The 14,582-nt window shown below is 33.1% G+C and overlaps 1 protein-coding gene across 2 annotated transcripts; it reads right to left on the minus strand.

The window, feature by feature from the left end:
• Positions 1,056–10,930, minus strand: LOC109344045 (kinesin-like protein KIN-7D, mitochondrial). Of its 2 annotated transcripts, XM_019582637.1 has the most exons (24): positions 10,240–10,930; positions 9,898–9,995; positions 9,620–9,709; positions 9,262–9,314; positions 8,988–9,053; positions 8,517–8,570; positions 8,235–8,294; positions 7,389–7,467; positions 7,212–7,279; positions 6,822–6,878; positions 6,625–6,729; positions 6,198–6,302; positions 5,856–5,963; positions 5,635–5,766; positions 5,332–5,514; positions 4,491–4,763; positions 3,563–3,682; positions 3,395–3,445; positions 3,226–3,273; positions 2,888–3,034; positions 1,961–2,659; positions 1,613–1,742; positions 1,419–1,516; positions 1,056–1,323 (listed from the first exon to the last, which is right to left on the minus strand). In XM_019582637.1, exons 1-23 carry the CDS (start codon positions 10,578–10,580, stop codon positions 1,431–1,433), a joined length of 3,153 nt encoding a protein of 1,050 aa, XP_019438182.1. In that variant the 5' UTR covers positions 10,581–10,930; the 3' UTR covers positions 1,056–1,323; positions 1,419–1,430. The 2 variants fall into 2 exon arrangements, with proteins under 2 accessions (XP_019438182.1, XP_019438183.1); XM_019582638.1 differs by lacking the exon at positions 10,240–10,930 and having other exon boundaries at positions 9,893–9,987.

Here is a 14,582-nt window from a genome sequence, read left to right on the forward strand (position 1 = left end):
AAAATATAAAATAAAAATTAATTGGAGCACTGAAAACTTTTTAATAGGCACCACCATTAATACTCTTTTTATTTTATTTGAATGATTAGAATATCCGAAAACATTACACAACTAGTCAATGCTCAAAATTCCTATGCCTTATACTGCAGCAAGAGCGCGTGACTAATATGCATACCTAAGGTTTTGTTAATGAGTGCCCTTAAGTGTAATGGTTAAGATAAGCAATAAAAGAAAAGTTTAAATTGAAAAGTTAAACCTACTCTTTCTTTAATATTTAAAACTTACTTTATTAGTATATATATGATGTACCAAAAACTCTACTAAAAATTCAATATCCCTTCAACACAATCACTTACTCGGGTTATAATATGATGGTGATATGCAAAATGCATACTCATTTCCTCTTCTTTTTTGATTTTATGAAAAAACATAGTTGAATCTCTTCAAAATCATTATCCCAAAGTGGATAACACTTATTTTTTGTCAGAAAAGTAAAAGTTAAACTAAATACATATTCATATTTTTAAATCAATAAAAATGAAAGAGTATATAGAATAGTATACACTTTGGTACATAAGATATGCTCCTGCTATCTTCAATAGATTATGGAGAAATTAAACTTTATGTTTTAATGCTGAATGGCTGAAGAGAACAGAGATGAGATGAATTGGTGATACCAAAAGAAAACTAAGTCAACCTTATATGTCTTAGATAAAAAAACTAACCAAAAATCTTATGTCTTAGATAAAAAAAATTGGACACACATTTCTGAGGGGTGGCTAACGTGAAGACCTTTAGAACTAACCAATCCACAACTCTATTGCTTTCAACAAGATCATGATAAATCCTAACTTCCCACTCCTAATTCAACATGAAAACTTGGTAAAAACACAAGTTCTGGGAGGCATATTTGGCTACATTCTAATTTGTAAAGTTGTAGTATTGTAATAGTGTGTGCCATCCATAAAAATATCAATAGCAGTAATTTTGTATTTCTAGATTTGTGTTTTTCGGTTTCCTAACAGTATCATATAGTGCACGGACACTTTAGAAGATGATGGACAACAAAATTTTGCTGTATACATGAAACAAACAAACATACATACATGTGCATATAAGTACTTTTCAGCAGTGATGTTACCATTCCTTTTTTTACATTCTTTCTGAGCACCCCTTTATCTCCCCTTATTATACAGTTCCCCAGGGGTAGAGTAAAAGAAAGAAGATATTGGTATACCTTTTAAGCGGTTATACATACAGGCAAACTAATGAAAGAATTGCACCATAATTGCATGGAATATATTGATTCGATGTAACGGAGCCCTACAAGTTAAAAACAGCCAAGAAAACACGTTAAATTTCTGTACTTGCAGAACATTTGAATAGGGTATGTAAAGTTTTAAAATAAATTGAAGGACCTGTTAAAAGGATCAAGATGTAAAAGCCAAAAGCCTATCTGTAATATTTGTGCGGCATATAGGACACTCAGAACAAGCAAGTGAACAAGATTTACATACTGGACGAGCAAACAAAAGAGTGTAAGTAAGTATTCAGTCAAAATAAATTGTAAATCCAAAGGAAAAAAAACCATAAACTTGGTAGATAGGCTTACAACAAAAATGTCTGCATGGAAGAAGAATTGCTGCAGTTGGAGATTCAAAACATACTTTACAAACATGGGAATTGGCATCACCATTCTCAAGGTACTTGAGTTCTTTTTCCTTCATCTCTTGTATGCGCGCCTGAAATCGCAAATTACAGTTCAGTATTTATATTACCATCATTTTCCAGCATGAGTTATAAGATTTTGCAGACAATGTCAAAGTAATCATCAGTTTTGTCAAAGATATATTCACCCAACATACTGTTGTCCTCAGGTGATCTAACTAAAGAAAATCAGATTAAACTTCAAAAAAATTCAGGACAAAGAAACATACAGATAACTGTAGCATGGTGTTACCTTAAGACGAACAACCATGGGTTCTTCTTTGGGAATTTCGTTGTCTGGTTTTGATACATCCAAAACTTGCTCTTTGGAGGCAATATTATTTTCGATATCATTAGTTTTTGGATCGTTGTTTGATTCTGCAACAGCACCTGCTTCCTTTTTTAATTTCGCAACAAGGACCCACATATTCGCTAAATCATTCTCCAAGGCTTCTTCTCTTTTCTTGGCCTCTTCAGCCTTTTTCCTGTAATCCTCTTCCACAAATTCCTTCTCAGCTAATGCAGATTCTAGAGCTGCCTCTCGTTGTTTCCTAGCCTGCAATTCCATCTTCAAATCATCAGCATCAAGACTCCATGACTCAAAACCATCTAGACCAGCTCCTGAAATTTCATTAGCACGAATAGAAAACCTCCCCTTCCTCCCAGATCTTGCATCATTGTACTTGCGGTTGACACCATTAACTGTTTGCAGAACAGCATTATGAGACTTGGCCAAGTCTCGTGCAGCCATCAATTCTTTTTCCAACTTTGCATTCTGCAATGAAAGTTTCGTCACCTCCCCAGCCAAATTTTTTAGTTCCACGGCAGCAGCAGACGCCAGTTCTTTGGCATAAGAAGCTTCTTCAGAGAGTTTCTGATTTTGCACACGCAGACCACTATTTTCCTCTGACAAGTGAATTTGCTCTAGCTTCATTTTTTCATTTTCAATTTCCTAAAAACAGGGAAGAGAAATGTCATTTAGTGCAATCATATGCAAAACTACGATATCATACAAAAGCCTTAAAAAATTAAATAATAATCCTAACAAGTGATTTCATTAATAACCAGGGAATACAAAATAATGAAGGAAAGAAAATCCACCAAAAGCCTTGTAAATCATATTAAAAAGTGCAAACTACATTCAGCTGTTCAACTTCAAAAGCAATAAATACTAAGTTACCTGTGATTGTATTTTCTTCTTCAACTCGTCAATGTGATCACCAGATACACACTGTTCATAAGACGCTAACAATGTGCCACTACTAACCGATGCCACTTGCTGCTCTAGTAACTTCACCTTTTCTTGCAACTCTCTGTTTTCAGACCTCTGTCAACAAAAGATAATTCAAAGGGGGGAGAGAATGTCAACAAAGAAAATTTCATAATTATAATAAGTTTGCAGAATTTTCAACTTTAGAAAAGGAAGACAGAAGGATACAAGAAAACTTGCTTGGATTACAAGGAAAAGTAAGAAAATGATAAAAGGGGGAGAGTATAATAGAAAAGACATCCACATACCTTATCATTTAGCTGTTCCTGAAGGACACGGTTGTCGGCAGATTTTATCTAGAGATATTTTAAAAGGGCATATTAGTTATTATATGTGAATGATCAATGTTGACTATGGAGCATGCTGAAAATGTACAGTGCAATGACCAAATTAGTTACTCAAGAAAATTTCACTTACCTCCAACTCAAAGGCTTTCTCATTATACTGAGTCATTAATCTTGTGACAGTCTGTCACAACAAATCCACAAAAAGATAAAGACAAGTATAAATGAGCTTTGTCATAGCATCTACATAAATATGCAGCCTTCAGTTATAAAATAAGAACTTCAGTACTAACATCACTACCTGCTGCATTTCAACTAGCGATGAGCTAGCCATCGAAGATTCACCACTCTCATTTATTCTCTGTTCTAACAACCTCATTTGCTTCTTTTTTTCTTGGATCTCATGTTCCATGTTCTCAATCTGAAATCAAGAATGCATCTTCTAAGAAGAATACAGATGAACATGGAGCGATACATCTATTTCCAATGGACATCTATTTTTAATGGAAATATTGTCAATTTTCATAAATCATCAGCAATGTATGCCTCTATGGCATTACAAACATTATCTGGTGGAAAGTCATTCCAATACCCAGAATTAAACATCAAAGCAAGGGATGCAAGCAAATGGGCAGGAATATTAAATACTGATCTTTTATGCATAACAGATAATATTAAAAAAAGAGATAATTTAATTCATTTCAAAATTGCAAACAGGGCAAAAAGCAAAGGCAAACAGAGTAAAGGACTTCTGGTTCCAGACTAACATGGTGCATCCATGCCCCATAAACATGTGGACAAACTGGATGGCAGCAGTAAACAATCAAAGATCAAACAAACTAGATTGACACTTGTTAGGAACCCAAGAAGAAAACTGGCAAATTTGTAGAAACAATTTTATTGAACGGCTGAGAATAGGAGAAAGAATTCTCCTACAAGAGTTTTCCCTTCACAAATAGTTTCACCGTGCGTACAAACTCTAATTCTGCAAATGAATGTCTCTAGTACCCTTATCTCCCCATATTTATATCCATTCTAACTAACTCGATAATCCCCTCTAACCAACTAACTACATACCCTTCTATCCTACCAACACTGCAGGAACAAGTATTTGTAGAATTCAGAACTGGATATAAAAGATTAGAGAGAAAGTTATTGATTGATAATGACTTGTTGCTTTTATGACAAGACATTTCAGTGCAACATTGTTGGGAAACAATGCAGAATACCTGGGTTTTGGAGCTTCCAGGGTCACTTACAGACTGCTCCATCAACCGTTTCAGAGTGCTGGTACTGAAAGCTATATCTCCAGCAAGCATTTTCACTTGCTCGGCAAGAAGATCCATCTGATCGGTAACAGTACTGGTAGTTGGGGAGAATTCTTCGTTCCATTTATTTGATCGTTTATGTTTAACATCATGAAACAGGTTTGATGAAACTGCAGAAGCATCTTTTTTACTATCGATTTCAATCAACATACCATCACTTTGGGCATCACATTTCTGGAAGAAAACAAGTGTTTATTATACCATTAACACATTGTAAAAAAAGCCATGGAATGAAAGGTTCATTTGGGAGAAATATATCTTTCTGAAAAAAAATAATACATTTGAAAACAGATAGTTAAGGTGACATTTGCAATGATTTCTGCCTTTATTTTCAGTTGTTATGTTTTCACTACCAATTACAAAAACACCACCTTGTTTTTAAGCTTTTGTATAATCTTGTTCTCACCATTTCCATTATAAGAAATTGAAAACCAAATAAATTAAAAACAAGGTTGTGTATTTTTTAACTAGTGATGAAAACATAACTGAAAATGAATGTCTTTGCCAAAAGCCAGATCAACCTAAAAGATTATACTTGTTAAAGGGACACCCAATAACAATGTCATTAAATCCCTTTAAGCTTTGTTTGGGAGTGTGGTTTTGGAGGGGAAGGGAAGCGACGGCTTTGGAAAGCCTTCCCCATGTTTAGAAGTTGGATGATGGAGAAGGGGCACTTTCAGAACGAAAACTGAAAAAGACAGTTGAACACAATCTATAATAATTAATTAAAGGAGTTGCTCACATCATCCTCACTAACATTGTGACTTTGCTGGTGGCTGGGAACATCAGTTAGATATCCAGGAATTGCATTCTTTGAGGAAACCAGAATGAGCTTGGTGAGCCTCTGGATCCTACTTAATAGAGCAGCCTTGGCATCTTCCTCTTCTTCCAATCTTGATTGCATTTTCACTTGACCTTCTTCCAACTAGTAATATAATAGTACAATCAATAGAGAAACAGGTATGATTACAGAATCACACAACGTAGCCACGCCCATGTAACAATCACAACTGAAATAAATATCAGATTAAGCTACATAGCAAACCTTCTGCTTTAAGGTCAAAATCTCCTCATGATCGACAGTAACTAGCATCCCCTTCTTTAGTTGATCAAGTTCTAGTTTGAGTACTGAAATTTCTTTCTGGTATTTCTTTATCAGAGATTTTTCATCAATAATCTGTTAACAAATAATTCCACTGAGAATAAGGAACCTCAACTATACGCTTTTAGATAAGCAAATTTATAGCTAAGTTAGTTTCTACAGACCTTATTACGTGAGGCATATATTTCTACTCGTTTTGCCCTGCTGGCAAACTTCAATGTATTATGAGTTTCCTCCATATTACTGGATGCTGGAGTTACTGTGCATATTAGCTGGAAGTTTCATGTTAAGACAGGTGTTAATATGGTACTCATGTATAGACACTTGACACACATTCTGTTCCAGACATCGATGCATGTGCAGAGTAAAGGAAACAAAACTAGAGTAGCAATAGTCCTACTTAAGTAGCATACTGAAAAGGAATAATAACTCAAAAACTGTACAGAATAAAAAGGAAGCAAAATACTGTCTAAACATTAAATAGGCTGTAGAATCCAAAAACTCACAGAAACATGGCCATGCCCACTAAGAGAAGATTGCAGGAGACGGGTTAGCTTTGAATCTCGATATGGAACATGAGATGCCTTCCCCTCGCTCAATTTTCCAATGACCTTCATGTTTAACCATAAAATCAAGACATTAACTCAGATTCAGTTTCATCCATTCAAGTTTCTCCCGAAAACAAAGTGAAGCTTTTGCCACTAAGCAAGAATGTTCTTCTGGCTCAGTGTGAATGGTAATTGCTTAAAACATTTTAACAGAATTAGCTCCAACAATACAATTATTTCATGTTGCTTCCATACCCAAAAAAATAAGGTAGCAAAATGCATTAATTTCATGCATGTTATATATACTAGTACTCTCATGTGCAAACATAAATTTCATAACAAAACTTATCCTTAGCTAAAAATATAGAAACCATAAGACACCTACAGTTCCAAGAGTCAGAAGACTTTTGTTGATGTAAGATCCTTCTTTTCTTCTTAATCCTGTTGTTTCAGTTTTTGAGCTCTCTGATCCAGCCAAATCAATCAAGTTCTGAAAGAAGGAAACAGTAGGAAAAAATTAGAAGTTGTCCAACAAGTACATATATGGAAACTTCAATAAAATATTACACAATTTTCACATACAAGCTGAGAGAAGATCACTCCATCATAATCATCACCATGGGCACTGCTTTCAATCATCTGCAAATGTATTAGATAACAAAAAGCTCAGATGCGGGGGAAATATTGGCCCAATGAGGTCCGTGAGATAAATCGAAAACAAGTGAACTGAACAATCATTAAAATTTTGGTCAAGAAATCATGAATCAGCTTCCACGGGCATGCACAAAAGGAAAAGGCAAGTATACAATCTGCGCAACCACATATGTGCATTCAAATTGCAACTTGACCACTAAAATAATTGTCTTGGACAGTGATTTATTTAAATATTACTATTTCTTTTCAAATTTGAAGCTAGTCTACAGAGGGGTTGTTTTGCAGCAATTGTAATATTACCATGCCAAACATGCTTACCAGTGTGAATATTGTGTGACTCCGGCTGCTAAAGAGATTAAAATTGTTAGATCCAACATGACGATGCTCTGTCATAAACATAAGCTTATTAAAGACCATTAATCATGAGTAATGTAGTATTTTATAAATTTTAAATAAAAAAATGAGGGGAAATATGTGAATATCATTGTCTGGTACCTTCTCCAGCAGCAATAAAAGAAAGTGCATGTCCAGGAGACAAGACAACTTCCTCCTTTATACCTTCCACGTATGTTCCCTGAAATACAAGACAGTGTATACACAAATTATATCCCCAATTTAGACTCAAGAAAACAAGAATCGTCTGAAGTTCAAAATTGATAATAATTCCTATACTTTCTTCCAAACACAAATGCATTCATTCACATTTAGTTAATGGAAATTCTAACATGTGATTTTAATTTTTAACATGAATATTTTTTTATTTACAAGCATAGAAAATAAGTGCAGCTTACAAGATTAAGAACTTAAATCTTCTAAGGTGAACACCATCACAGTTACACTACTATACTGTAAGGAAAAGGGGCTAAGGGTAAAGAGAGGTGGGTCAAGAAAATAATAATGTCACTGCATCGGAATTGAAAAGCAACCAATCTATCACCAATGGTCACCAGAAAGCAATTTTAGATTAAATTTCATTCATAATACATAGTTACACACACTCCACATTCCAAGATGCTTAGAAATATCAGTTTTCTTGTATTGAAAAACAACTGAAAAACGAGAAAAAGATTCATAAAATACAGATAGATTAAGAAAGAATGAATTGACAACTATGAATCAGATGTCAATTAAGGGCGGGCAGCAGAGTACATGAGACTCCCACTTAGTGGGGTCTGAGGAGAGTAGATCTGTAGATGTATGTAACCTTACCCTGTAAGCATAGAGGTTGTTTCCAGGATTTGAACCTGTGACCTCATGGTTACTAAGCAACAACCTTACGGTTGAGCCAAATTCACCCCCTTAAATAAGATGTCGAGTAAGATTAGAGTAAATTGAAAAAACCTGTGCATCTTCTCTAACACGCAAATTCTGGCCAGTTGGATCAAGCAAATCATTTATCACCTGATAGCAAGCAGAAACAACCAAATATCTCTATCAAAACAAAGATATTTATTAGAAAACGCAGACAATATTACAAGCAACAATGTAACAACCAATGCCATATAGTGACAGAGGCAGATAAAAAAAAATTAAGAACAGAGAAAGAGTTGCCATAAAAGTAAGAATTAAAGTGCATGACCAGGCTGCACGTTGATGATGAAATGAAAATGTTTTGTTCTTTACCTCATTGTATATTTCTAGATATGACACTCGGAGTAAGAATTCTCTTCCTGGAGTCTGCAGCAGAAATACAATTAGACATTGCAAGCAAGTTGCTGTAATATAAATATAAGATGGATAGTTCCATAATCATGCCAAGTAGCAGTAGCAACTATCAATAATTCTTACAAATTGATGCATAGAGCTCAAGTATCCTTGTCTATAACTAAATCGAGCATGAGGAGTTAAGGACTAATTCTAAAAGGGGAAGCATAATAATGATATTCAATTATTCAAGGCAAGGACATGGCTATGGGTATAAGAGCAAGCAAGAACATCACACGCAGAGAGAAAGAAAGAACAATATCAACAGGTGGGTAGAGAGTCAGAGCCGCAATAAAATAATGAGCAACAATGACACATTTATTTCAATAATCAACACAACAAATACATTACCAAAATTTATCAAGTTAGCAAGGATGCAAAATAGCTTACATCTTGGATCATGCTGAAAACATCCTTTATGGCCAGTGGTATGATACCAGGAGCATTTTGGTCCCCCTGTGAACATTATTATTCAAAACAAAATTAAAAACACAACTGAAGAGAGCATTATATAACAAAAACCTTGATTGATCAAAATGACAAATTTTCACTTGCTAATTTAATGAAAATATGATACATGAAGACATTGTGGGTTTCAGACTTCAGTGCAAAAAATAAAACAAAATATGCAAAGACAAGTGTTGAGTTCAAGAAAGACACTCACATGCATAGTATGCGTCTTACCACTACTTGTCACACCATAAGCAAACACAGTTCCTGCAATATTTAGAATAATTATCTTCCACCCACCAAAGAAAAAAAATCAACTGAGTCTGTTAGCCACCCTAATACTAAACCAGTGTATAGCTAATCAGTCCAAACCAAATTATAACAGCATTGATTGAACATCACATTTTTTCATAGACAGTTTTCTGATGGGAGGGGGGGAATTATGCAGCCTCCGGGGTTTGAGCCGAGGTGCTCACAATTTATGTCCCTTAGCTCTACCAACTAGACTGACTTTTGAGGACCAAACATCACATTATTATTTAGCCTTGACTCCAGAGATGAACATTTCATACCATTGATGCCCTCCATGGCAGCCTTCACCACAGGTTTGGCTGCTACTTCATACACCTCATCCGAATTTGTATGTGGTCCAAAAACTTTATCTGCCACATTAAATCAGGACTCCAATATCAACATCCATAATTTCTACACTAAAAAGCAAATTGCAGTCAATTCCCACAATAGAAACCTAATCGCACTCTGTTAACAAATTCACCTCAAAAATCACTTCCTAGAAATCAATCAACCAAAACAAACAACAACATAGCAAGGGGAGAAGACAATACAATACCGAATCCATAAGCAGTAGCTGGATTATACTCATTTCTGACCATTTTGTCACCATCAGCATACCACACAATCTCATCCCCTCTCTGATACTCCCTTTCACTGCAACCAAATCATTCAGTCTAACGATAAAATTGCATTCTAATATTTGTTATGAATTAAATTGAATTAAAATATTGCAGCAATTATAATTTCCGGTAAAAAAGCAAAACAAATACAATTTAGAAATGAAGTAAGTAAACAATCATAAACATTTTCAATTAGAACAACGGAAATGCCAAAATTGGTCGATTCAATCTCACAGCGAATGGATCTGAAACCATAAACCTCAGATCTAAATCATTACCTCAACGGTCTAAACCGAATTGTCACGGAAATGCTATCACCTGACCTCGATGAATCCACAGTCTCCGCAAGCAGATCCTCCGCCGCGAACACCACCGGAGATGTGCTACCATAACCTCGCGGCGGAGGAGGAGGCGCGTGATAAGTGGACTCAGTGCGACCGCGACTCGGAGTCATGGATCGGCCACCGGAGTTGAAAAACGAGGAGGTGGAAGAAGTTGAACGAGGCATTAAATTCCTTCCACTAACGAAGGAAGAAGATGAAGAAGTTGATGAGTAAGGTGTTGACGGTTTTCGATGTGAAAACGGTGAACTACTCCTTGCTCTAGAAGAAGATGCCATTTATTTCTATAATGAGTTCACTCACACCGAGTTGGTGACTCGGAAACAAACAAAACGACGACGTAATAGACAAAATTGAAGTAGCGATGAAGAAGAAGAAGATGATGATGATGAAGAAGGAGGAAAATGTTTCAGAACTGAACTCTCACATACTATAGAAGAAGAAAAGGTGAGAGCAACATTTGGTTTTCTTCTTCGCTTTTTTTTTTTTTATTTATGATAATAATATTCTCATACGGTAATAGAGAGAAATTGTTTCGTCTTGTTTAAGACACGGGAAAAGGTGTTGCAGTGAGGAAGAAGGTGAAAGCGAGAGAGGAGAAGAAGGTTTGAGTTTAAATTTACTTTCTTTTTTTCTTTTCTTTTTTAATGAAGGGATTTAAATTAATATTTATTGAAAATTAGTTGGGTTTGATTTTATGGGTGCGTGTCGTTTTCTTTTTGGTTCTTGTTCTCACATTTGAGGTAATATTGTTCGAGCTGATAATATCTACAAGGATATGAAATTAACTCTCTAAGCTAAGCAGACATTTTATCAAAAAGATTAAAACCTGATACATTATTTAAGGGGAATCAAGCATGTACAACTTGCTTGAACGAACTCTTGCATGTCCATTTAAATTGGTAGAAAGGGTTTTCAAAATAAAATGAGAAATTGAGCGGGAATAACTGCAGCCGCCTATCCTGAATAACTTGAAGCTACGAAAAAGACAAAATGATCAATGGTCATCATCATTTTCTTAGTCTTACTCATTTTTGGGAATTAATTTTTTACTTCCAACCTAATTTTAGTAGTAGCATTAATCATAATCATTTTAAATAGTTGATAATTAATTGTATTTTTAACATGTTCAATAATAAGTCGTATTTATTACTCTTATGTTTCATTAAATTTTCTGCTTAAATCAATAAATATACTCCATATAAATGTGGTACAAAATACAAATGGACGAATGAGTGATTGCTTTTTTTATTGAATTAGTTTTGGAAAGAGAAAATCCCTTGAGAAAATAACTCTGAACCTATTTCTCTCATCTCATATACCCTACAACAAAGGTTCTCTAGAATGAAAACCACTAATATTACTAATTACTAATATATAAAAAATAGAATCTTTGTGTCAGACAAGTGCATATTGGCTCTATATCAGAGGTGTTCATTGACATGGAATTAAATTCTATAATTTCCAATATAAGTGAGAAATCATGAAAGGATGTTATCAAGTTGTGGATGAAAGATTTCAACTAAAAGAATGTGATCCTAGTTTCTAAGTATACAACTTGTGGAAGATGACCATATACCAAACTCAATATTCCATTCCGTTTAACGTAGATAAACCATATCTTAAGATAACATCCTCATTTGGGGTGAGCATGAGTCGTTCATTTATAACTATAAATGTTAGTTGAATCATTTTTTTAATTTAGATTTAGTCTTATAATTGAAGTTAACACAGCCACAATTATTAATTGGAGTCAATATTTTAACTTGAACTCGACCTTATATCATATTAAATATAATATATATTTATTTTAGATAAAATTTTATTAATATTGTTTATTATTTTTATAGATAAGTAATTTGACATGTGGGAAGTAAGATGAGAAGTGAATTTGTTTGGAAAAATAAACAATTCAAAAAACAACAAACCATACAAAAGATTTTTTTTCCTTTTTTTCATAAATAAACGCCGAATGTATAATCTAGGTGGATTACCCAACATATTTAAGCTTCAAACTTTAAGCTTATTATTTTAAATAAGCAAAATTTATAAACCTTCATTTATACCAAACTAAAGCATATTTGTAAGAGTTATATAATAATCATACTAGACATATAATTAAAACGTCAAAACTATAAAATACGAATCACATTGTATTGAATACTAATGCTTCTATTTTTTGGTTTCTCACATATATTTTTATACTAAAGCCAATTTTGTCTGAGTCAGAAACATCTATAGGTATATAAGAATAACTCTCCTCATATGTATTTTTTCATTTACAGGACTAGAACCTGAAACCTTATTTAAAAAGAATAAAACATGTATCACTTGAACCAACCGTTGGTCTAATGCTTCTATTTGCCCATGAAAAACATATTTTTCAAAATTAAAAATTTGAACATTGACAGTGATAGTTATCTTTAATATGGTCAATAACTTAATCATTTCAATAATTGTATTATATATTTGCAACTAATAATAGTTATATCTATATATTTATTATAAAATATATAATTTAAATGGTAAGCAATTAAATTATTGAATTATTAGTTAAAGTAGTATATTACTTCTTGGTGACATAATAATTGATATAGTATTAATTAGAAGAAGAAAAAAAGAGTAAAAGTAGAAAGTGAAACATCAGCATAGATAAGAGGCAATGAGTACTTTATTATAATAATAAAATATTAATAATACATTAAAATTTTACTCTCAAATTAGAATTAATCATAAATAATAATAGCAACAAAAATATCTTCACATATGACATGTTCTCTCGGCACATATTTGGTAAAAAAAGAAATTGTTGTCGTTATTATCTAAGCTTGTGCCACTGCGTTTTCCAATAGCATTTACTGTATCAGTAATTTCAAATTTTCAATGAAAACGCTGAAACCAATGGAACAATACATTTTCAAAATTTCACTTATCTCAAGAAATATTTTTAGGCAACATTTTCGATAATTTTTCCTGTTTTGATCGAAAATGAAAAATCCAAAGTCTACTGCTTTTAGAAGTAAAAATTTCAAAATTTTCCAATACAAATCTGTTATTTTTGACCTATTTTATTTTCCTCACGATTGAATATAACATTCTACTTACTTTTTTTCTTTCTTAAAATTTAACTTTATCCGAGAAAAAGTATTAGATTTTGGTTTTTCTTGAAATGAAATTGATGGTGAAAGGGCAAAAAAGATGGCCCGTTGGCTTCTTAATATTATTTTTTTGCTATTGATGTTACGTTCGTTAGCAAAACGACTAAATGTTCAATGAGAGTAGAGCATTCCAAACTTCTAACAAAAAAAAAGAAAATGATATATCATTCAAATAAATTTTCCTACTCGTATAAAATGATATATATCAAAAAGTGATACTTTATTTATTGATGATTAATTTTTAAGTTACATATATTACATTATTTATGTGGATAAAAAGATTTAGTAAAAGAATATAATATTCCTTTCGTAAAAAATAAAAAACTAACAGAATTGTAGTAATAACTAATAAGCGTGACGTGAGGCCAACGACTAAAAGGGGTCCTCACAAGAGAAGGTTATGTTGTCCTTTTTTAGAGAACAAAAATAGAAAAAATAAAACAATTTATGGCTTTAATGGCTTAGACCTTTATTTACTAAATTGCAAAAAAGAAGCAAATGATTAAACAGAAATCCACCATAGCATTCATCTTCCTCAACAAATTTTACCAATAAGTACAATTTAATTTATATTATTTGTTATCAAAATTATATTTATAGAGTAAAGTTATGTTTTTTTTGTTTTTCACATGTATTCTCGTACTATAAGCAATCATGTCCTAGTCAGGAAGTTAATTCTCCTCGCGGACATTTTCTCCATCCACATGACTCGAACTCAAGCTCGCTTAAAGAGAATCAAGCATATACTACTTGAACCAACGTACATTTGGTAAACCCAACAACAAAAATAGTTATACTTTTCAACTTTAAATTAAGTGTAGCATTAAAAAGCATACTTAAAAGGCGAAGACTTTGGCTTGAAAAAGCATGTTTTTAAAATCAATTTCGTAATTTTTTGGTAGATTCATGGTTTCCAGTTCCAGCCAATTAAGTGCGTGTGGGAAATGTTGTGATGAGTGACTCGGGATTAGGAAATACCATTTTATCTTAACAACCTCTGAACAACTTAAATGTCATAATTTTTTTCTTTGAGCAAGAGTTTAAATTTATGACTTAGCTTTACAATTTAATAATCATACCAAAAAAAGATTTACAATTTAAGTAGCATTATTGTTATCCGAA

Source organism: Lupinus angustifolius, chromosome LG03 (genome assembly GCF_001865875.1).
Source record: "Lupinus angustifolius cultivar Tanjil chromosome LG03, LupAngTanjil_v1.0, whole genome shotgun sequence".
NCBI classification, from domain to species: Eukaryota; Viridiplantae; Streptophyta; class Magnoliopsida; order Fabales; family Fabaceae; genus Lupinus; species Lupinus angustifolius.

Bases quoted from the DNA above. Each gene is read 5' to 3' on its own strand.
- LOC109344045 (XM_019582637.1), bottom strand. From the start codon at position 10,580: ATGGCATCTTCTTCTAGAGCAAGGAGTAGTTCACCGTTTTCACATCGA. The intron at 9,710-9,897 runs GTATTGTATTGT...TTAATGTGGCAG, and splicing joins AGCTACTGCTTATGGATTCG to ATAAAGTTTTTGGACCACAT. The intron at 3,035-3,225 runs GTATGTGGATGT...TTTTGTTGACAG, and splicing joins AGGAACAGCTAAATGATAAG to AGGTCTGAAAACAGAGAGTT.